Genomic DNA, 23,463 nt, shown 5'->3' with positions numbered 1-23,463 from the left:
CATGTTTTCGCACCAGCCGATGATCAATAAAACTATCCGTGGACCCCGTATCGATTAAAGCCCGCACAAAAATGCCTTCGATCATAAGTGGAATAATGGCCTGAGCAAGGCCGAGAGGTCCGGCAGTTATTGAGCCATCCGAGCGAGACGATCGCGCCTCGCGTGTAGATCCAACGCCGGCTACAGATTTCCGGTCATTCGAGCAGCCTCCGGAGGGCGCTCGTGTCAAGCACATAGTTTGCCGTGCCAAAGCAGGAGCTTGTAGTTTGTACGGGCCGCCTTCGGATGGCGCTAGAGTCGCGCGATGAGTCTCAAAGCCATCATGAGACGTTCGGGTTTCATGTGCAGAAGCAAGAGCTTGTAGTTCGGGCGGGCATCCTTCGGATGGCGCTAGAGTCGCGCGATGAGTCTCAAAGCCATCATGAGACATTCGGATACCAGTCAAGGATGGTCGCTCCGCGTTCTGTCGTGTTACTGCCACTTGTTTTGGCGGTCCGATGTACCTCACCAAGGTCGAGCATGCAGCCAGGGGCCCATGAGGAGGAGTGCCACTCATCAAAGCCGGGTGAGGCACCCCGCTCGGTGCTCGGCCCGTTGGCTCGGCGATAAGCCCATTCAAGGTCGCGTGAGTTTGTGTGCCCCGCGCAGTCTTTCGGCAGACTTTAGCAAAATGTCCTTTTGACGAACACAAATGGCATATCGCTTCCCGAGCCGGACACGCAGTCCTGGGATGTTGTCGATTCCCGCAGAAGTAACACGTAGCGTTTCGTACAGGCTTTGGTCTAGCCGCCGCAGCTGCCACCAAGCCTGAATCCGGGTCCCCCTCGGGAGCGGCCAGTGGTTCCGCTAGCGTGGTCGATTCCACTCCCAAAGCCTAGGCGGTAGCTCTCTCCGGGCGCACGTGTTGAGAGGTCCCCACAACGACCCGCGTGTGGTCATAGGCGTTAGATTGCTCCCGGGCCTCAGCGTATACGTGAGCCAGCCGCAGAGCTTCCGTGAACGTCAGGTCCGCTGTCTCCAAAAGTCTGAGTCTGAGAGTCGAAGAGCTGATCCCAGAGACAAAAGCATCTCGGACAAGATCATCTTGGACTTGCTCATGAGTGCGTACCTCCTGAGCACTGTCTACAAGTAGACGTCGCAGCTCTTGGGCGAAGTGATCTATCGACTCAGCGGGCTGCTGACATCGCGTTGCGAGCAGATGCCTGGAATACACCACGCTCCGTTTCTTAATGTAAATTCGTTTTAGCTCCGTCACAGTGGCATTAAAGGTCGTACACTGTTCGATGCTCCTGTAGACGCTATGGTTCACTTTAGTCTGTAGCACGTCCAGTTTCGTTTCAGCAGTGACAGCGGCATCCTGGGCTTTGAACTGATTATCCAGTGTCTTGAGCCAATGCGTTAGCTCCGAGCCCAAATCCACAGCTTGTGGGTCGGCGCCGAATATCGGTACCTGGATCATCTTGTGTCCCGCCATTTCCACTTGTCCTCGAGTGGACGGCAAGACTGATTGTTATTAAGTGTGGTGAGAATGAATCAAATCCACAACTTTGCCCCATAGGTCGGTTTAATAACAATCAGATCTCTGGCATCATCCTGTAAAATACAATCATGCAATATATGTATCAGGATCTTGGCATCATATAGAAAGGATCGATATCAGTCAATGCAAGCAAGCCTAGAATACGAGCGGGTACATACCATCCAAGTCTACATGTCATAGTATAATGTCGCAGGAGTGGCCCAGAGTTGCGGACGTCCGAGGTCTTATAGACGCCTCTCAGCAGTTTAAGTGAGCATCACACCTGGGTTCAACTTTGATACATTTTCACTACACAACGCTTAGTCTGATCAGTTTGAAATGTATTGAGCGTGATCACTGCAACAATTATATTAGAGGATATTAATTTATGTCATCGCTCACGTGGTCTGGCAGCCATATTGGATCAAAGGGAAAAAATGTTTAAAAAAACAGAAGAGTTGGCTCGCAACAAGTTGACTGCACAGGGCAAGTGTTCTATGAATACAATCTCGTTGTTTGGGTGATTGTGGGGGTTATTGCATGGGTGGTTGTGGGGGTTATGTGTGGGTGGTCGTGGGCGTTATTGTGTGGGTGGTCGTGGGCTTTATTGGGTGGGTGGTCGTGGGGGTTATTATGTCGGTGATCATGGGGGTTATTGTGAGTGGTCGTGGGGGTTATTGTGTGAGTGGTCGTGGGATTTATTGTGTGGGGGTTATTGTGTGGGTAGTCATGGGGTTATTTTGTGGGTGGTCGTGGGGGTTATTTTGTGGGTGGTCGTGGGGGTTATTACCCTGTGCTCGAGAAACGAAAAGCAGGGTGAGGCAGTCGGTTGCGGAGATATGTGTGGCATACATGTGTCGAACATGTGGCATACCTTTGGCGTACGTGTGGGGTATGTGGAGTACCTGTGGCGTACTTTTCTTCATTTTTAAAATTCATTTTCTCGGCAACCGTTGGTCCGATTGACACGAAATTCACCATAGGAGCACCTCTGCCTGTATAACATTTTATTCATAATTAAGACGTCATAGGTCTCATGGTATGGACGCCATCTTGGAAAACCTTTGGACCTCAAAATCTCCAAAACCGCTCCATGGAATAAAATGAAAAATGGTGCTTTTTCAAGTACTCTCAATGACCTTTTCCGATGTCATCGGTACCTTTATATGATGTGTTAATGGATCGGGAATAAGATGTTATCAGGAATAAAATTTGTTAATGATTATGTCATCGGTACCTTAATTATAACCATCATTTGACAAGTACAACGCGTGAGCCAATCAGTATGATTTTTTTTTCTCTGCATTGTTGGTCCGATTGACATGAAATTTTCCCATAGGAGTGCCTCCTCCTGTAGAAACTTTTAATCATAATTATGACGTCATAAGTCATGTGGTATGGCCACCATCTTGTTAAAATTTTGCACCTCTAAATCTTTGAAACCCCTCCATCGACTAAATTGAAACATGGCTCGTTGTCAAGTACTCCCCTTGTGGAGAAGATGTGTTAATGATGATGTAATCATTAACACATCTTCCTTTAGCTCTTTCACGAGCCTCGATCTTGTATACAAAAAAAAATCAAAAAAAAATCTGTGCCTTCGTTATGACGTCATAATTTGACAAGTATAACGCTTCATCCGATGAGTATGAATTTTTTTCTCTGCAGCTGTTGGTCTGATGGACACGAAATTTTCACAGCAGGAACGCTTCCTCCGATATAATATTTCAATATTAATTATGACGTCATCGGTCATGTTGTGCAGGCACCATTTTGGAAAAACCGAAAAACATTGCAGCTCTATCTCCAAAACCGCTCCATAGTAAAAATTGAAACGTGGCTCATTGTAAAGAACTCCGCATGGGGAATAGGTGTTGTTAACAATTACGTCATTGGTGCCTTAATTACTACATCCTGATTCAAAAGGGACCACACTTCGTCTGATAAGTTAAAAATTTATTGAGTGTGATCTACGCAACAATTATATTTGAGAATATACACTTATGACGTCACAGCTCACGTGGTTTGGCAGCCATATTAGATCAAAGAAAAAAAATCCTTCAAAAACAGAAGAGTTGGCTCGCACCAAGTTGACTGTACAGGGTAAGTATTTGATGAATACCATCTAGTTTATCAGTGAAGTTGATCCTGTTTGGACCAAATAAGATATTTGAATCTCAAGAATGTTTCTGACTGAACCGCATACCCATAAGTTTACCCCATTTCGATTCATAACCATATTTACGGCATTCACTAATATGTGTATTATATCTATAAAGATTACTGTGTGTGTTTCACAACAGGTACTGTTCCAATCTTTCTTTGAAAATGAGTGAAACTTGGTAAAACCTTTCACCAATTATCCTGCTGATTCCTGGAACACATTATGAATCATCCATGGCTGCTTCCCCTAATTATCTTCATCACGGTATGTTTCATTTGAGTTATTCTGCCCCTTATAGAAACACACAAGCGAAGGGGTTCCAAATATTGAATATGGGGTGGACATTATTAATGATTCAAAGTGATTTATTTTATTTTCCGAGTTAGTAGGTACAGTATGTCTTCGGTCCATGTTTCTCATGCAGACAATTTTGGAACTGGTAGGGACAGAATGTGGTATTTTACCTTCACCATGGGAAAATGAACAGCAAGTTTCCTTGTGGGAAGAAGGCATCCTTAGAGAAGGGGTTATTGTGTGGGTGGTCGTGGCCGTTATTGTGTGATACAATACTCAAGGGAAAAACACTCAAGGGGAAAACACTAAAATACAACACTCAAGGGAAAAACAGTATCCAACCTCCTCACTACCAAAACAATACTGAACCAGATGAGAATGGCATAAATATCAGTCTCAAGGGAGAAACAGGACTCAACCTCCTTCTTCCATATTTGCCCCTTCCATTGACACTGCGGCAACAAAGAGGAACAAATGATTCTTGACTTTGGCAGGTGAGAATGACTTTGGCAGGTGAGAATGACTTTGGCAGGTGAGAATGACTTTGGCAGGTGAGAATGACTTTGGCAGGTGAGAATTACTTTAACAGGTGAGAATGACTTTAGCAAGTGAGAATGCAGTTTGCACACCCAGGACAGTTTGCACACCCAGCTTTGACTTGACTTGTGAACCACACATGCCCATAGTTTGTGATGTTAAATTGTACAAAGTAAAATTATTTATCCAACAATGAGGGAGTACAATCAATCAGTTAAGTCCACAATCTATCTGTACAATGAAAGATCATTTGTACCATGGGATATTACAGATTGTAGCTGAGAAAACATTTTATACATCGGGTTTCTTGTGACACCGAGGATTGGCGACGAAATTTCAGAACAATTTATTAGCCACGTTGGACTTCGTCCGAAACAGGGGCTTCTGGATTGGGTCTCGGAGATTATGGGCCGATTTTGTTCATACATGGCACAAAGACAGTTCATGACGGTATACATATGCACATGATTTTCTTTCGCAATGCGATCAAATATGGCCGACTGGCGGCCATTTTAGTTGTGAAACACCCAATGTTGAACATGTCCTCAACCATATCTCCGACATGCATTTACCGATCTTGTTCAAACTTGGCACACAGAAAACAAATGATGGGATACATATTCATGTCATTTATTTTCGACATCATATCCAAGATGGTTGACTAGTGGTCATTTTAGTACTTAAACGTGTCCCCCGCAACCATTTCTCAGACGTGCATAGACAAATTTTGTTCATACTTGACACATGAGAGTATACATATGTAGAAGATTTTTTTCTTGTAATCCAACTGAACATGGCTGACTGGCAGCCTTTAACTCCGTACAGCAAAATTACTAAAACCACGGGGGTTATGACATTTTATTTAATTGTATCCTTCTTGTTTTGTCAACATTTACAAACAACAATTTATGCAAAGTATGTCAATATTCTGATTTGAAAATATACAAGGACAATATTTCATTAAGAAAAGTCGTGATGTCATCAATTGCGAAACATCAATGATTAATCAACAACATAAGGAGTACCCAAGCAGATCAGATTCAAACTTCAAAGAGTGTTTATAAACTTTAACTCAGATGAGCAAATTCATCGGACCAACATCAAGAGCCAGCACGCACAGAGAGATAGGAAGTAACTTTTATTACAGTTGGTTTCAATTTCATTGGATTGGAATTTGGAATTTCATTGGAAAAAGATGGAATTCCCATTGTGTTTGCCTTTTGTTCCCTTTATTGCCAATACTGTGTGTATAAGATCTATGAGGAACAATCGTGCAATTTATACAACAATGTAAACTCTTGTATAAACTAGAATGGCACTCAGTAGTGAGCATAACACCGCCAGGTTTAACAGTTTACGTTTTAAATCCCAGAGTAGACCAGAAAATCACAATACAGAATCGCATTTAATCAAAATCATCCGTCCACAACTTTTTGAGATATCCTGCTGTATATTGCTTTTGGCCATATCTCCCAATGGTGAAGAATCGCTTAAAAAATTATACTAGCCGGATCCGGATCTTCACCAAAATTGAATCCATTATTCCTTGTCACACACACAACCTCTCCACCAAGTTTCGTCTGAATATTAACCCAAGTTTTTGAGATATCCTGCTATGTATAGTTTTTGGCCCTGTCTGATCCCAATGGTGAAGAATCACTTTAAAAATCCGAGTAGCCGGATCCGAATCCGGATCTTCACCAAAATCTAATCAATTCGTCCTTGTCACATACGCTACATCTCTGCCAAATTTCGTCTGAATTCATCCACAACTTTTTGAGATATCTTGTTCACAAACAAACAGCCAGACAGACAGACAGGGGTGAAAACATAACCTCCCTCCACCTTTGGTGGCGGAGGTAATAATGTTTTAAATCTGAATCTGTTTTCTTTCAACAAGATCACTGAGTGAACATTTGAAGGACGTGGAGATTTAGGATGGAGGAAGTAAAAATATAAAGAATGTTTGTTTGATTGCCTTTGCCTGTTATTAAATTTTATGTAGATATCGTTAATACATTGAACAAATACATCATCAAAACCAGTCAACATTATCACACAGTTTGTGTTTTTGATTTACAGGCTCCATGCTTTGGAACAGAAAGTTCTTCTCCTTGCCCACCAAATCAGTTCCGTCATGATGATAGGATTTGCTGTGAATTTTGTGGCATTGGTGAGTCTTCATCTCAATTCCCCTCTTATTCAATGGGCACACCCTTTTGCAATAATTCCAATGAATTTTCTATTTTCCAGGAACATACATGTACAAACCCTGCGAGGTTCCTGGAAGTAATCCTCTCTGCATGCCTTGTGACGAGGGGACATCATACATGGACAAACAAAATAACGACACAATGTGCAAGAAATGCAGTCTTTGTGACCCAGGTATACGATCCTACTCCGTTTATTTTACTCTTTTTGCAGTTAATTACTTGAGAACAAACACAACCAATAATTATAAAATGTCCTCTTCCTCCCAGCGTGTGCATATTTTATCCACAACTCCATAGTATGAGGTTATGATCAATCATTTTCACACATTGGAACTTCCAATGACAATGCATGTAATGTGCTTCTTGGCCACCACAATGGAACTTCCAACGTCAATAGTGCAATATGCTTCTTGGCCACCACATTGCAATTTCCAACACGTAATGTGCTTCCTGGCCACCACAATGGAACTTCTAACGTCAATGTGTGCAATGTGCTTTTTGGCCAACACATTGGAACTTCCAACGTCAATGTGTGCAATGTGCTTTTTGGCCACCACATTGAAACTTCCAACGTCAGTGTATGCAATGTGCTTTTTGGCCACCACATTGGAACTTCCAACGTCAATGTGTGCAATGTGCTTTTTGGCCACCACATTGGAACTTCCAACGTCAATGTGTGCAATGTGCTTTTTGGCCACCACATTGGAATTTCCAACACGTAATGTGGTTCCTGGCCCACAACATTGGAACTTCCAACGTCAATGTGTGCAATGTGCTTTTTGGCCACCACATTGGAACTTCCAACATCAATGTGTGCAATGTGCTTCCTGGCCACCACATTGGAACTTGCAACGTCAATGTGCGCAATGTGCTTTTTGGCCACCACATTGAAATTTCCAACACTTAATGTACTTCCTGGCCACCACATTGGAACTTCCAGCGTCAATGCACGTAATGTGCTTCCTGGCCACCACATTGGAACTTCCAACAACAATGAGCGCAATGTGCTTCCTGGCCACCACATTGGAACTTCCAACATCAATCTTACTATAATTCACCAAATGTATGTCCGTCTGTTCGAAGGTACCGTAAAAACTGCTGAACCAATAGCAAATATATTTTGGATGGGTAATCCAGGGACCCCTGGGAGTAAAATAGGCTATTTAGTTTTCCCAATTTCAGCTTTGTTCTCCGGCATTCTCAGGTTTGGACTCCCGCATAACATTCGCGTTCGCCTAATGTTCATTGTGACGATGTTCTCATTGTGACAATGTATGTGTTCACGGTAGTGTTTGACGTGACGGTGTGAATGTAATTTCGTAATGTTTTTCGTTTCGTAATTCTTTAATGAACGTTTAATGTTTAATGAACGTTTTATGCCCTTCGATGTCCGGGGCCGCACTTGTGCTACACTGGACGGGCCAGCGTGTACCTTGCCCTTCGCCGTCAGGGTCTGATAAACCACTGAGCCCCATTCGTGATGGGGACTGGGGCTTGAGACAGCGTCCTTCATTAAAAGTATAATAAACGTTGTCTCCATCGATCTTGCCATGGCCGTAACAGCTGTAACGTTTAATCTCTACATGAGAGAATCACGATCATCACGATCATAGTGTATCGGTCATGATTTGAAACACAATGGAATAATATTTACCGATATGAAGAGTGATGTGGCTTTTATTGAAATTCTGAAGATACTGTCGATTTTGATGATTTGCGTGTGATATGATTCAACGAATGTTTATATAAATCGTTTAAAATAAAAAAAACCTTAAATTTCTGATATTTTGCCTTTTCATTTGGCTTTCCCAATTGGAGCCCCACCCATAGGGCTGGTACCATTGCTAGTGTGCATAATGTGCTTCCTGGCCACCACATTGGAACTTCCAACATCAATGTGCGTAATGTGCTTTTTGGCCACCACATTGGAACTTCCAACATTAAAGTGCAAATGTCCTTCTTTGTAGTGTTCAAAAAATGACCGGAAAGGAAAGATGATTGAATGAGAGAGCCAGAAGAATATTAAAATATGAAATGTTACAATATTGCTCTTGATACCTTCCAATGTTAGTGCAAGCGTTAGTAGTCTTTGTCGTGAAAATCAACCACAGACACGACTTGTACCTTGGGTAGGTTTAATATCATTTAGATCTGTGGTAACATCCTGTAAAATACATTCATGCAATAGACATCAGAATCGGAGTATTACATGGGAAATGACCGATATCAATAGGCAAATCAAGCAAGTCCAGCATATAGGTGCGTACATACCATTCAAACTACAGGAATATATGTCACAGTAAGTGTCGCTGGAGTGTCCTTGCTCCGCCGTTGGCCCGGGTCTTATAGACGCCCCTTTAGTGGGATAAGCGAACACTCCCGGATTCACCTTCAGTATAATTTCACTACATTCTCCCCGCCGTTAAAACTATACTGCCGCTAGGCAGGTCGCAAGCAAGCGTCAGCAATAATCGAATGGGGTACTTCAATCCACATCAGTCGGTCTACCCGTAGCGGTCGGGGCGGCGAACTACCCTGCCAGTTCGTGTCCGGAGACTACCGGGTACGGCGTCCCCAAGCCCGGCGTCCCCCGCGTTGGAATAGCTGCCGGAGGTGGGTGTCGGAGGGGGCACCCCAGAGCCATCAGGCAAGGGAGTAGGCGACAACGGAAGTGACGGCAGTAGTTCCATAGAGGAAGCTTCGGTAGAGTCCATAGACTCGTAGATTGGTTCGTCGGTATCCCTGCCGTCGACCCCACAAGGGGCGAGATGGCGTAAAGAGACAGTAGACTCGCGTCCGTCTGCCGTTATCACACGAGCATGCTCGGGATTAGCCTGGAGTACCCATACCTTATCAACAAGGGGGTCGTACTTGCTAGCGCGAACCGCTCATTTGAGATAGGCTGGCCCCAGCTCAGCGAGCCAGCTGGGTAAAGATTGGATACTACCCGAGCTTCTAGGGTGGTGGAACAGTCTTTCGTGAGGAGTCTGGTTGGTGGCCGTACATAGGAGAGCCCGGATCGAGTTTAGAGCCGCAGGTAGCGACCACACCCATTTATCGAGGCCCCGGCCGAGGGTCCTGAGGCTTAGCATGATGGCCCTCCATATAATCCCATTAAAGCGTTCGATCTGCCCATTCGCCTGGGGCTGGTACGGGGTGGTGTAGCTCGAAGCGACATTATTTTGGAGCAAGTAGCCCCTCACCTCCTGAGACAGAAACACCGCACCCCGATCGGTATGCACGTAGGCCGGATACCCAAACATAGAAAACAAATTCTGCAGGCACCGTATAACCGTGGCAGCCGACATATCCCCGCACATATAAGCAAAGGGGAATCGCGAATACTCATCAACGATAGTGAGCAGATAACGAGAGTTACTCGACACCGGCAGTGGCCCTTTGAAGTCCATCGCCAATCGCTCCCACGGTCTAGTAGCCCTAACCAGCGTCCCCATAGTAGGGTTGTAAAAATGCGGTTTGAGCTCCGCACAGATAGTGCAATCATGGCAGATCTGGCGGATGTCCTCAATTGAGTACAGCAGATTACCACTGCGCACAAAATGTGCAAAACGTGCCACCCCGGGATGACACATAGTGCCGTGCAAAGCGCGCAGTCCCTCCAAAGTTACAACCCCCGCGCAAGTGACCAGCCTCGATAAGGCGTCGGCGACCAGGTTATCCTTCCCCGGGTGGTATTTGATGGTGTAGCAGAAGTCGGCGAGTTCGATACGCCAGCGAGTGATTTTCTCATTCTTAATGCGTTGAGCATGTAAGGTGTCGTACATGAATGCAACGCTTTGTTGGTCCGTGACGATTTGGAAACACCGCCCGAGCAAGTACGGCCGCCATCGCCGAATTGATTCGACGATCGCGTACGCTTCCTTTTCGACAGACGAATGCCTCCACTCGGCGGAGGTGAGAGTCCGTGAAAAGAAAGCCACAGGGCGCCCCCCTTGGGAGAGAGTCGCCGCTATCGCATGATCCGAGGCATCACTTTCCAAGATGAAAGATGCACTCTCGTCAATTGTCGCTACAGCGGCGCCAGCGATGTCGGCTTTAAGGCCCCCGAAGGCCGCCATGGCGGCCGGGCCCATGGGGAACGTGTCGCAGGCCATGAGGGGCGGAGCTTCGCGGAGAAATTTTGCACCCACTTTGATTAGTGGGCGAACAGCCCAAGAGCGCGTTTCAGTGAAGCCCGACTGCTAGGCGGAGCCATATCGAGCAAAGGTCGCAGACGCTCCTTATCCGGAGAGACAGAGCCATGGGTCACGGTGTACCCCAGAAGATCTACCGTGCGTAGAGAGTAACGACACTTAGCCTCATTCATGGTTAGGCAATATTTCTGCGCGACCTCGAGGAAGCGCTTCAGAATAGCGTCGTGATGCCCCTGGTCATACCCACAAACCGTAAGATTGTCTAGATAGACAAAGACATCGGTCAAGTTCTCCTTCGTAACGATGTCATCCATAGCCCTCTGAAAACATGAGACCCCGTTAGTTACCCCAAAAGGGAGTCGAGTGAACTGGTGGAACTGTTGACCCGATTCAAAGGCTGTATAGACGCGATCAGCCCTAGAGATGGGGACCTGATGATATGCACTACGCAGATCGAGAGTGCTGTAAACGGAGTACAGGGCCACCTGGCGTACCAGTGCATCCATCCCCAGTAAGGGGTAGGCATCCAGCTGTGTAAAACGATTAATTTATCTGTGAGTAGTCGATTACCATGCGCCGGCGATGGCCCTCACTTCGCACCACTAAGAATTGGGCCCACCACGGTGACCGACTGGGTTCTATAATACCGTCCTTTAAGAGCTGGGCCGTTTCTTCCGCAATGAATTGCGCGTCTGCGCGAGAGTAGCGCCGCGATTTTACGGCTACAGGGGTACAATCAGTGGTCAGGTTGGGGAACAGCGTGAGAGGCTCCACGTCCATCTGAGCGAGGGCGCACACAGCAAGCGTGTCCGGCCCACTGAAGTTCATTTCCAAACGTCCATGTCGCTTAAGGAAATCGTGTCCTAACAGAACGTCGGCACATACCGCAGGTAATACCATGAGATACACGTCTGGGAACATGCGTCCCTTTATCACAAGTTTCAATCGACATGCCCCTTTTGTGCTCAGCCGAAGTCCTTGGGAGGCCATGAAGATCCGTCGTGTAGTCCCGAGACCCGGCCACCCATGTTGATGCACTAGTCGTTGATCGATAAAACTATCCGTAGACCCCGTGTCGATTAAGGCTTGCGCAAAAACGCCCTCGACCTTGAGCGGAATGATGGCCTGTGCAAGGCCGGAAGACCCGGCAGGTATTGTGCCATCCGGGCGAGAAGATCGCGCCTCGCGAGTGGATCCCACACCGGCTGCAGTTTTCCGGTCGTTCGCGCAGCCCGTGGAGGACCCCCATAACAAGGGCAGAGTTGGCCGCGCTGGAGCAGGAGCATGTAAATCGTAAAAGCCACTGTCAGAGGATGTTCCCACACCGGCTGCAGTTTGCCGGTCGTTCGGGCAGCCCATGGAGGACCCTCGTGACAAGCGCATAGTTGGCTGTGCTGGAGCAAGTGCGTGTAATTCGTAAGAGCCGCCGTCAGATGGCGCTCGAGTCCTGTGCAGCGTTCGCTGCGAATCCAGAGGAGTTTGCAAAGCAGTACCTCGTTGCTTGTTTGAGGTGGGCGTCCGGACGCCAGCCAAGGCCGATCGCTCCGCGGCCGGTCATGGTCGCGCCAGTTGTTTAGGTGGCCCGATGTCCCCCACCAAGGTCGAGCATGCAGCCAGGGGCCCACGAGGAGGGGATACGCTTATCGAGGCCGGGCGGGGCGCTCCGCTCGGTGCGCAGTCCGTTGGCTCAGCTATAAGCCCATTCAAGGCTGCGCGGGCTCGCGTACCTCGCGCGGACTTCTTGCAGACCTTCGCAAAATGGCCCTTGGTGGAGCACAGATGGCATATCGCCTCCCGAGCCGGGCATTCTAATCTGGGGTGCTGCCAATTGCCACAAAAATAACACTTCGCGTACCGTTCAGGCCGTGGCCGGGCAGCGGTAGCAGCAGTCAGGCCGGAAGCCGAGTCCGCTTCAGGAGCACCCAGAGACTCGGTCGTGGTCGAGTCCTCCCCCATATCCTCGGCGGTAACCCTCTCCGGTCGCGCAAGTTGAGAAGTCCCCACCACGACTCGTGGGTGGTCATAAGCGGTAGATTGTTCACGGGCATCTGTAAAGACGTGAGCCAACCGTAGTGCCTCCGTAAATGTCAGCTCCGCGGTCTCCAAGAGTCGGAGCCTCAAGGCTCCAGAGCTGATCCCAGAGATGAAAGAATCTTGGAGAAGGTCATCCTGAACTTGCTCGTGTGTCCGTACCTCCTGAGCGCTGTCCGCAAGGAGGTGTTGCAGCTCCTGTGCGTAGCGATCGATCGATTCCGATGGTCGTTGTCGCTGCTGAGAGAGCTGATGCCGGCCGTGCACGGCGCTCCGTTTCTTTATGTATATTCGCTTTAGCTCGGCCAGAGCAGTGGCGTACGTCTCAAATCGAGCAATGCACCGGTAAACGCGGTGATGGACCTTCGACTGTAACACGGACAGCTTCACCGCGGCGGTGGGCTCGGTTTCATGCGCTGCAAAATAATTCTCCAGCGTTTTGAGCCAGTGGGTGAACTCCGACCCCGACTCCTCGGCTTGTGCGTCGGCGTCGAGGATCGGTACCATGATCATCTTGGGTTCAGCCATTTCATAGATGTAAATGATATTACATGTCGTGAAAATCAACCACAGACACGACTTGTACCTTGGGTAGGTTTAATATCATTTAGATCTGTGGTAACATCCTGTAAAATACATTCATGCAATAGACATCAGAATCGGAGTATTACATGGGAAATGACCGATATCAATAGGCAAATCAAGCAAGTCCAGCATATAGGTGCATACATACCATTCAAACTACAGGACTATATGTCACAGTAAGTGTCGCTGGAGTGTCCTTGCGCCGCGATTGTCCCGGGTCTTATAGATGCCCCTTTAGTAGGATAAGCGAGCACTCCCGGGTTCACCTTCAGTATAATTTCACTACAGTCTTCTAATGTCGCCTGAGCTGAAATGACATCCAAAGAAAATTTTGATTTTGATCAACATATATGAATAATCAGAATTATGAACATCCTCTTGTGGGGTTGGCTGGGAAACCATTTTACGGGAAAAAAAATCCCAAACTGTCGATACTTTAAGTTCAACTAAAGGTGATTTTCACATTAATTTTTTTTTTATGTGGTTCTATCAATAATTCACATACACTTCATAAAACATACCGTGGGATAATTAACTTCCACCAGTGAATGTGAGGAGATGGGACACCCAGATTGATGACCATCCGTGGAAGGGAGCACTTTGTGATGCAACGTCATAACTTTGAAGCACCAATCAATACGAGGAAGGGAGCACTTTGTGATGCAACGTCATAACTGTGAAGCACCAATCAACACTAGGAAGGGAGCACTTTGTGATGCAACGTCAGAACTGTGAAGCACCAATCAACACGAGGAAGGGAGCAGTTTGTGATGCAATTTCATAACTCTGAAGCACCAATCAATAGTTCATATTCAAATCAGAAATCGAATCCAGGAACACAGAGAACGTGTTAATTGTCACTGGTCTCACTATCTGCCATGATCTTTCCTGGGAAAACCACATTTCAAATCTGGCCTCCAAAGCCAGTCGCCGACTGGGCATCCTCCGTCGTGCGAAGTCCTTCCTTGGCACACCTGATCTCCTCACCACATACAAGGCTTTCATCCGCAGCTCAATAGAATACTGCTCTCCCCTCTGGGCTGGTGCTCCTGCCTCACACCTAGCTTGTCTTCACGCTGTTGAAACCAAAGCGTCCAGAATCATTGGAATCTCCCACGATGAAGCTAACTCTAAGGGCCTTTCACTCACTCACCGCAGGCAGGTTGGTGGTCTTTCCGTCTTATACCGACTCCTCTCTGGCCTTGCCCCCCAGCGCTCTCTGGGCTCTGCCCCCCAAATATTCCTACAGGTCGCACAAGATCTGCCTGCAACCCTCTTATGGTTAAACTGCCAAAATCAAGACTCTCTGCTCACCTTCACTTCTTCATTCCTCTTTTCTCCTGCCTCTGGAACAAATTCCCTCACTCTCTTCAATCCCACTCCACCCTCCAGGTCTTTAAAACAGCTGTTCACCACCATCTCTTATCTTCCCCCATCCAAAACCTTGATCTTTTCTACCCCCGCTATTTTCACCCCAAATCCACATTTTTGAAATACCAACTTCTGTCCTGGAAGTCCTTGGTGTCCTTGTGTTTTATACTTCTCCCACCCTCCCCCCCCCCCCCCCCTTACCACGCCTCCTCCCCCCAAGCCCTCTCTCTCCCACATATCTCCCTGCTCTCAAATGTTGTGTTTGTGTGCTTTCCCTTCTCTCCCCATCATGTCTTCCGCTCCCTCTTTTTATATATTTTTTGTCTGGTTGATTTGTTTGTGAAATAAATGTTAGCTCTTTCACGAGCCTCGATTCAATATACAAAAAAAAGAAAAAAAGAAAAAAAATTCCCCCACCTTTATGATATCTCTGGCATATTTTATTATGACTCATAATATCGGCTTCTACCAGGTGGTGGTACACCATACACATTAACATATAGAATTGGGGCCCATATCCCCGCTGCCCAACCAATAGGAACTTGGTATTTTAAAATTTATTTCTAAAATAAAGCTAAGACTGCGAAATAACTATTTTAGAATTTCGTTATAGAATAGAAGACCCTATTTTAGAAATGCGAAATAACTTTATCATCGAATCATTCATCTTGATAGCAAATAATGTACTTTTTCCACAAATTGTTATTTGCAGGACATTAAAGTGCAATTGACAACAAAAATATCCAATGCTATCTTCTTCGAATTTTTAAAGTGAAGACATAAATACATTTTGAGATTATTAGGAAAGTAAAAGTTCTAAAATCTTTGTTCAAACACACATTTAAATTCACTTTGTGTAAATAAATCCCAACAGTTTCTCTCTTTCAGGTGCACTCCCAACATTATTGATTAATAGGGCTTGATCTAGTTAATTTATTTATTTATGTTATGGAGTGAAGTGAAGAATTAAGAGTTCTCCTTGTGAATTGACTCGCATTACCGACAATGATGTTCTTTTTTATAGTTGTGAAAGACATGTTTCTCTTTTCTCATCTTCTCTTGTCTTATATTCTCTTCCACAGAGAGTGAGGTTGAAGAGCGAGAGTGTGATTTCGAAAATAACCGAGAATGTGTTTGTCGGGAAGGTTTCTACAGGAGAGGGAACAAGTGTGTGATGGAAGGATCTAAAGGAGGTAATGAAACTATGTTCATGTGTAATTGGATAATGTTTTATTGAGATAAGAGATGGAGAGTGAAGTTGAACACCAAACAAGTTGAACTTCCGAATATATATTCGTTAACGAAGTAGAATTAAAAACAAGGAAAAGGGAAATACGTAAATTATGATGATCCAACTTTCCACATTTCTCCTTTGAAATAATCATCCCTGATCGTGTGAATTAAACTTCTGTTTATCTTTCCTTCCTTCTAAAGGTGACACTAATTTTACCTTTCCCAAGCCACCTTCATCATGGTCTTGGGCCCTCATCGTGATTGGACTCTTCCTCTTCACGATTATCATTTTGTGTGTCGGTAAGTCTCAATTGTATTGTTATTATCCTTGGGAACATTTTTATTGGAGACTGTCATGTGACTGAACGAATGTACAGGAAGATAGATTCAAGTGTTAAGCAACTTCCTTGGAGAGTTCTGTGCTTTGTTTCGTACATCAGGGAAATGTTCACAAAGGAAGTATTCACACAATAAAAAAAATCATGTCAACGTATAGTACCTTGAGAAAATATTCACACCTCTTGACATTTTTCACATTTTGTTGTGTTACAGCCTGAATTAAAATGGATTAAATTGAGATATTTTGTCACTGATCTACACATTATACCCCCATAATGTCAAAGTGGAATTTTTTCTGAGAATTTTTTACAAAATAATTATAAATGAAATACAGAAATATCTAATTTACATAAGTATTTAACCCCCTGAGTCAATACATCGTATAAGCACCTTTATCAGTTATTACAGCTTCGAGTCTTCCTGGGTATGTCTGTATCAGCTTTGTACATCTGGATTTGTGGAGTTTCTCCCATTCTTCCTTGCAGATTTGCTCAAGCTCTGCCCAGTTGGATGTGGAGTGTCGGTGAACAGAAATCGTCAAATCTTTCCACAAATTCTCAATGGGATTACAGTCTGGGCTTTGGCTGGGCCACTCAAGGGCTTTTACATTCTTATTCTGAAGCCATTCTGGTGTTGCTTTGGCTGTATCCTTGGGGTCATTTTCCTGTTGGAACGTAAATCTTTGCCGTCTAAGGTATTTTGCACTCTGAAGCAGGTTCTCCTCAAGGATATGTCTGTCTTTGGCTCCATTCATTGTTCCCTTTATCCTTTGAAGTCTCCCAGTCCCTGCCACTGAAAAGCATTCCCATAGCATGATGTGGCCACCACCATGCTTCATGGGTAGGGATGGTGTTAGATGGGCGATGAGATGTGCTTGGTTTCCACCAGACATAGTGCTTTTCCATTCAGGCCAAAGAGTTCTATTTTCGTCTCATCAGGCCACAAAATCTATGGCCTCCTACTCTCACAGTTTTTCACGTGCCTCTTTGCGAACTCCAGGTGCACTGTCATGTGCATTTTTCTCATGAGTGGCTTCTGTCTGGCCACTCTTCTGTAAAACGTAGATTTGTGAAGTGCTGCTGGCAGGTTCTGGCAGGTTCTCCCATCTCAGCCAAGGAACTCTGTAGTTCTGTCAGAGTGGTCATTAGTTTCTTGGTTACTTCTCTGACCAAGTTCCTTCTTGCCCAGTTGTTCAGTTTTGTTGGACAGCCAGCTTTAGGAAGAGTCTGGGTAGTTCCATATTCTTTCCATTTCCGAATGATGGAGCTCAATGTGCTGTTGGGAACTTTCAACACTCTAGAAATTGTTTTATGCCCTTCTCCAGATCTATGCCGCCTGACAATTCTATCTCGGAATTCTACGGACAGTTCCTTGGACTTAATGGTGGAGTTTCTGCTCTGACATGCACTGACAACTGTGGGACCTTGTATAGAAAGGTATATTTCTTTCTAAATCATGTCCAATCAGTTGAATTGGCCACAGGTGGACTCTAATCAAGTTGTAGAGACATCTCAAGGATGATCAAAGGAAATTGGAAGCACCTGAGCCCAATTTAGAGTGTCATAGCAAAGGGGTTGAATACTTATTGACTCAAAACATTTCAGCTCTTCATTTTTAATTGTTTTATGAAAAAAAATTCCAAATAAAATTCCACTTTGACATTATGGGGTATTAAGTCACTGACAAAAAAATGTCAATGCAACCCAATTTAAATTCAGGCATAAACGCAACAAAATGTGGAAAAAATCAAGGGGTGTGAATACTTTCTGAAGGCACTGTATATTAATCGATCCGTCGAGTTCATCCTAGAATAGAGTTTGTATAATCTATTTCTGATGTTATATTGAACAACATTATCCTCACTTGGAGATAACAGGATTGCAAAATCTCAGCCATGTTGTCGATTAAACTTTTGATGTACAAGGAAAATGAAAATGGTATTCTCATCTTTATTCTCTTCTTTCCATTTCAGCTATACGAAGGCTTTCTCAACAGGTAGGCCTGTAATCATTATTCCAAGTTGTGTTATTTAGGGTTATTTATCTTTACCTCCGTTCCATATCATTCTAGATTGAAGAAAAGAAAAACAAATTCAAACATTAAGTATTTCTGCACCGTGGTGGATATTTTGTAAACATGTTTTAGTTTCACTTACCAAAAGTTGCTTTAGAAGGCAGATATATATGTCAAATTTGTACTGGTACACTTTGGCAGCTTAATTTAGAATAAAGATGGCTGTCTTAAGTTAAGAGGGCTGGCTGAAGATGTCACTGTCCTGAGTTTGAGCCCTTTTTGTGCCTTTAAATAATACCAGGTGGTTTTTGTAGAAAAAAAAAAGATTTTTTTTTTTGTATACAGAGTCAAGGCTCATGTAAGAGCTAACACATTACACATGGACACGGTTGACTTAGCCTGTCACCCTTCCGAGGTCAATGAAATGAGTACCAGCTTACTGGGAACATGGAGCCATTTGAGTTTCCTGCATCAAGGTGGCGACCAATCCAATATCGTGCCCTTGAGCCAATGGAAACTGCCTCGGCAGCCATATGCATCGGAGGATGTGAAAAGTGGTTCTTCTTCTGCGCCTTCTTTCCATACAGGATGCTGAGGCAGCTCTGGACATTCTATGCCCCATGGAAAATTCCTTCTCAGAGATTGCCTCTGGGCACTCCATCTCTCACTGGCTACTTTTACCTTCGCTACCAAAGGTGGACGGGGGTTATGTTTTCACCCGTCCGTTTGTCTGTCTGTCTGTCTGTATAGCAAGATATCAAAATTTTATGGACTGATTCAAACGAAAATTGGTGGGCAGGTTTGGTGTGTGGAAAACACGAATTGCTTAGATTTTGTTGAAGATTCAGATCCAGTACTAATACTTTTAAAATGATTTTTTACCATTGAGTGATGGGACCAAAACTATATACAGGACGATATCTAAAAAGGTTATAGATGGATTCGGCCGAATCTAGGTGGACAGGTTGGGTGTGTGACAAGGACGAATTGATTCGATTTTGGTGAAGATCTGGATGAAATCCAGATGCAATAATTTTTTAATTATCTTAAGTGATTCTTTGACATTGAGAAATAGGGCCAAAAACGATATGCGTATACTATCTAGGATGATATATCAAAAAGTTGTGGATGAGTTATGACAAAATTTGGTGGATGAGTTGGGTTAGGGTTAGGGTTGGGACAAGAACAAGCCGATTCGTTATTAGTCCCCTACCGGTGTACACCGGAGGGGACTTTCGGTTTGCACTCCGTCCCTCCGTCTGTCAGTCCGTCACGCAAAGAACAGTTTTCCGGACTTTTTTTTCTGAACTCTTAATGCTAATGATTTCAAACTTGGTACATGGTTTCCTCATGATAACATACAGATCAAGTTCGAACTTCACGACGTTTCGATCATTTTTGACAAAGTTATGGCACTTTGACACTTTGGTAATTTCCCCAACAGTTTTCCGGACGACAGACTGCCGGTAGGGGACATGTATTGCAGCGCAATACTCAGAATGCTTGTTGGTCAAGGTGCGTATGCAGATCCGGCCTATCGGTGGGATATGAAACATTCATCTGGCGAGGGTTGTCTTACCTGTGAAGTTCATGAAGGAATGATGTCCTGTTGGAATTCCATCAATATGAAGGACTTTTCATTGGTGAATAACCATCGAGTTTTAATGGGATGCAGACGAAGGTTTTCTCTCACTACGTGGAGAAAAAAAACAAGTTAAAAATTAATACTTTGTTCCATGCAAGTGCCCACTGGACCGATGTTTAATTTCCCGTCGAGGCATCTTACATGAGTATTATTCACACATGGGAATGAGTGTGGACAATATGCTTTTGATTTTCGATAAAAAGAATTCGTTATGACTTTCTCACCTCGCTCGTTACCCCATTTACCCCTTTCAGGGCAGATTTTGTTCCAGGTATTTTCACAATCAACCATCCCACACAAACAGTGCTCTCCAGAACAATGGAAGACCCAACAGATTTCCACAACTTCATGAAGGGCTCAATGTATTGGGAAAAGTTTTTGAACGTCGAGGGTAAGTCATTGTGCTTGAAATAATGAAGTTTCAGGTGACTTGTGGACTAATCTCTGGAGTCATTTAATCCATTATCTTTTCCTACATCATGGTTTTTAACTTTCATGAACAGACAAGGAAATAGGTTTGAGTATCTGGGAGGAACAGTGACCAGGGATGCTAAGAGGTGCAGAGGGGGACTCCGGTGGGTGAGAATGCTTGCAATGAGAAGGCAAAGAGAGTGGATAGGTTGAGGGAACAAGGTAGGAGGAAAAGAGGTAGATAGCAGTTGTGATGCAAAGATTGTGTGAAGATGGATATCAGTAAAGTGGGGGTAGTTGGAGGGTGGAGAGAGCTGCCTGAGGACAGAGGGGGGTGGAGGAGTATCGTGGTCAAGGCAGGGCAGGAGCTTGGTACCGTTGGACCTCATCCCCTTACAACGGGAAGGGGAGGAGAAATAAAAACACAAAAAAAACAGCCCCCCACACCGCTCCCCTCCATTTGAACCCAAATATATTGGCTGCCGAGCATTCCAATCTGAATACATCTCACTTGACATTTGGATCCCACGTTCAAATTTGTAGTCCACCAACCCAGACAATTTTTCACACTAAGGGGTCTGTTAAGAAATTAAGAAGTTGTTAAGAAGTTCATTCAACTGTTAAGAAGTTTATTGCGACCACATGAGACATATACAGTGCATTCAGAAAGTATTCAGACCCCTTCACTTTTTTCACATTTTGTTATGTTGCAGCTTTATGCTGAAATCGTTTAAATTCATTTTTTCCCTCATCAATCTACACTCAATACCCCATAATGACAAAGAGAAAATGGGATTTTAGAAAGTTTTGCAAATTTATTAAAAAGAAAAAACTGAAATATCACATTTACATAAGTATTCAGACCCTTTGCTATGACACTTGAAATTTAGCTCAGGTGCCTCCCATTTCTCTTGATCATCTTTGTGATGTTTCTACACCTTGATTGGAGTACACCTGTGGTAAATTCAATTGATTGGACATGATTTGGAAATGCACACACCTGTCTATATAAGGTATCACAGCTGACAATGCATATCAGAGCAAACACCAAGCCATGAGGTCAGAGGAACTGCCTGCAGAGCTCAGAGACAGGATTGTGACGAGGCACAGATCTGGGGAAGCCTACAAAAAATTTCTGCTGCATTGAAGATTCCCAAGAGCACATTGGCCTCCATAATTCTTAAATGGAAGAAGTTTGGAACAACCAGGACTCTTCCTAGAGCTGGCTGCCCGGCCAAACTGAGCAATCGGGAGAGAACGGCCTTGGTAAAAGAGGTGACCAAGAACTCGATGGTCACTCTGGCTGAGTTTCAGAGATCCTGTGTGGAGATAGGAGAGACTTCTAGAAGGACAACCATCACTGCAACACTCCACCGAGCTGGGCTTTATGGCAGAGTGGCCAGACGGAACCCTATCCTCAGTGAAAAACGAACTGATACTGGGCTCGCGTCAGACCTTTGTACAGGAGATTAAATTCATTCAAAAAGAACCCGGGCAACGCCGGGTACATTTAGCTAGTTGTGGATATTTTTCGGCCTCAGGGGTCTTGGTGGTCTTAAGGGTCTTGGGGGACTTAAAGGGTCGTCATAGGTCTGAGGGTTCTCAGCAGTCTAAGGGTCAAAAGGTATATTCCAAAAGTACGTAATCAAGAGTTCACGGACTTTGTTTTGGGTGCTAATTTAATTTGAAGAAGAAGACCTTTTGGTCACAAATAAACATACAAACTTACAAACATATAAACATCACAATATCCGTTTGCTCTATTATAATAAGATAATATCCCACCTCCCCATTGGGTGTTTCCTCCTTCAACAAACGCCATGTTAATGTTTGTTTATACTGTATATACTTTTCATCCTGGAGATATCCCTATATGACTAATATTGTGCCCTTGTCGCCCAACCTCACTCCTCCAGAAATTATATGTAGTTTTTGAGAAATGTTTTCGGAAGGTATTCCGACAGATATCGACTTTTTGATCACAGGTTGAAAACTCGACACAAAATTGTACCTGTTGAGAAAATACACAACGGGTTTGAATTCAAGGCCAGAACTATCAGTTTGCTTATTAAAATTACATTTTTTGTATAAAATCTATATTATAATAGGCGAAGGTGATTCCGTCTGTCCAGGGGTGTGGCTGAGTCCGTTTGCAGAGTAGCTCCACCCATTCTTGGAGAGGCTTCATGAAAACAAATATCCACCATTTTATTACCTCGAATGGCTTTGAGGCCTGTTTAGTTAGGCCCATGCTGTCTTTCTCTCTCACACAGGTTTATTTCAATTCTAATTTGATATATCATTTCATTTTTAACAGTCGCTAACATAGTGTTAGACTCGGTTGAAAAAAAAAACGGGAAGTGAACCCCAAGAAAGTTTCCGTTTATAGAACGAAATGATTTCTCAAAGGCCTGTAAACTAAAGCCCATTCATTGAGAGTCACCCTCACAATTTTATCTCGAATTCACCATCTGATTTAATTTTTATCGATGGTTTTAGACTCGGTGTAAGAAATAATTGAGAACATTCACGCACACACGGGAAATTGCCGAGATTTATTTATAAAAATCACGCCACGATGATACACGAAAATACAGCGCCTAAAATAACATTCGGGGAAAATGTCGATATATATAAAAAATTCGCTTTTTCTTTTCCGTTAAGATATATTACTTTTACCTTTTATGAGAGTCGGCACAAAAACGACATATATATCTTCGTTCTTTCTTATTTCATTCAACATTATTATCCGGAAGTAAAATATGTTTCAGGAAATTACCGAGAGATATTTCTTCGTTTTTTTTTTATTAGTTATGTGCGCATACACTTTAAATAGGTTTATTTGAAATCTTTAATTTTCACAATGTAATTTACTTGCCATTTGTCATTTGATAATTACGAGACACTTCCTCTTGAGGATCGTGACAATTCATGCGTTGCGTGGAAACTTCAAT

At 44.2% G+C, this 23,463-nt stretch overlaps 1 protein-coding gene across 12 annotated transcripts in view; it reads left to right on the top strand.

Annotated features, from left to right (window-relative positions):
- The window catches only part of LOC137416120 (uncharacterized), a 114,115-nt gene that overhangs the window by 28,915 nt on the left and 61,737 nt on the right, over positions 1 to 23,463 (top strand). For 10 of the 12 annotated variants that reach the window (XR_010982205.2, XR_010982202.2, XR_010982203.2 and 7 more), the window contains 7 exons: positions 3,823 to 3,947; positions 6,597 to 6,687; positions 6,768 to 6,899; positions 15,951 to 16,061; positions 16,303 to 16,401; positions 18,413 to 18,435; positions 20,353 to 20,489. Coding sequence is in view for 7 of the 12 variants with exons in the window: in XM_078770243.1 (XP_078626369.1) it covers positions 3,906 to 3,947; positions 6,597 to 6,687; positions 6,768 to 6,899; positions 15,951 to 16,061; positions 16,303 to 16,401; positions 18,413 to 18,435; positions 20,353 to 20,489 (635 nt within the window). In the remaining 5 variants the exon portion in view is untranslated. The remainder of the gene's footprint in view (positions 1 to 3,822; positions 3,948 to 6,596; positions 6,688 to 6,767; positions 6,900 to 15,950; positions 16,062 to 16,302; positions 16,402 to 18,412; positions 18,436 to 20,352; positions 20,490 to 23,463) is intronic. The other 2 variants (XM_068101683.2, XM_078770245.1) reach the window with 1 other exon arrangement.

This window comes from Myxine glutinosa, chromosome 1 (genome assembly GCF_964187855.1).
Source record: "Myxine glutinosa chromosome 1, kmMyxGlut1.1, whole genome shotgun sequence".
Taxonomy (NCBI): Eukaryota; Metazoa; Chordata; class Myxini; order Myxiniformes; family Myxinidae; genus Myxine; species Myxine glutinosa.
This window is presented reverse-complemented; position numbering and strand designations above follow the sequence as displayed.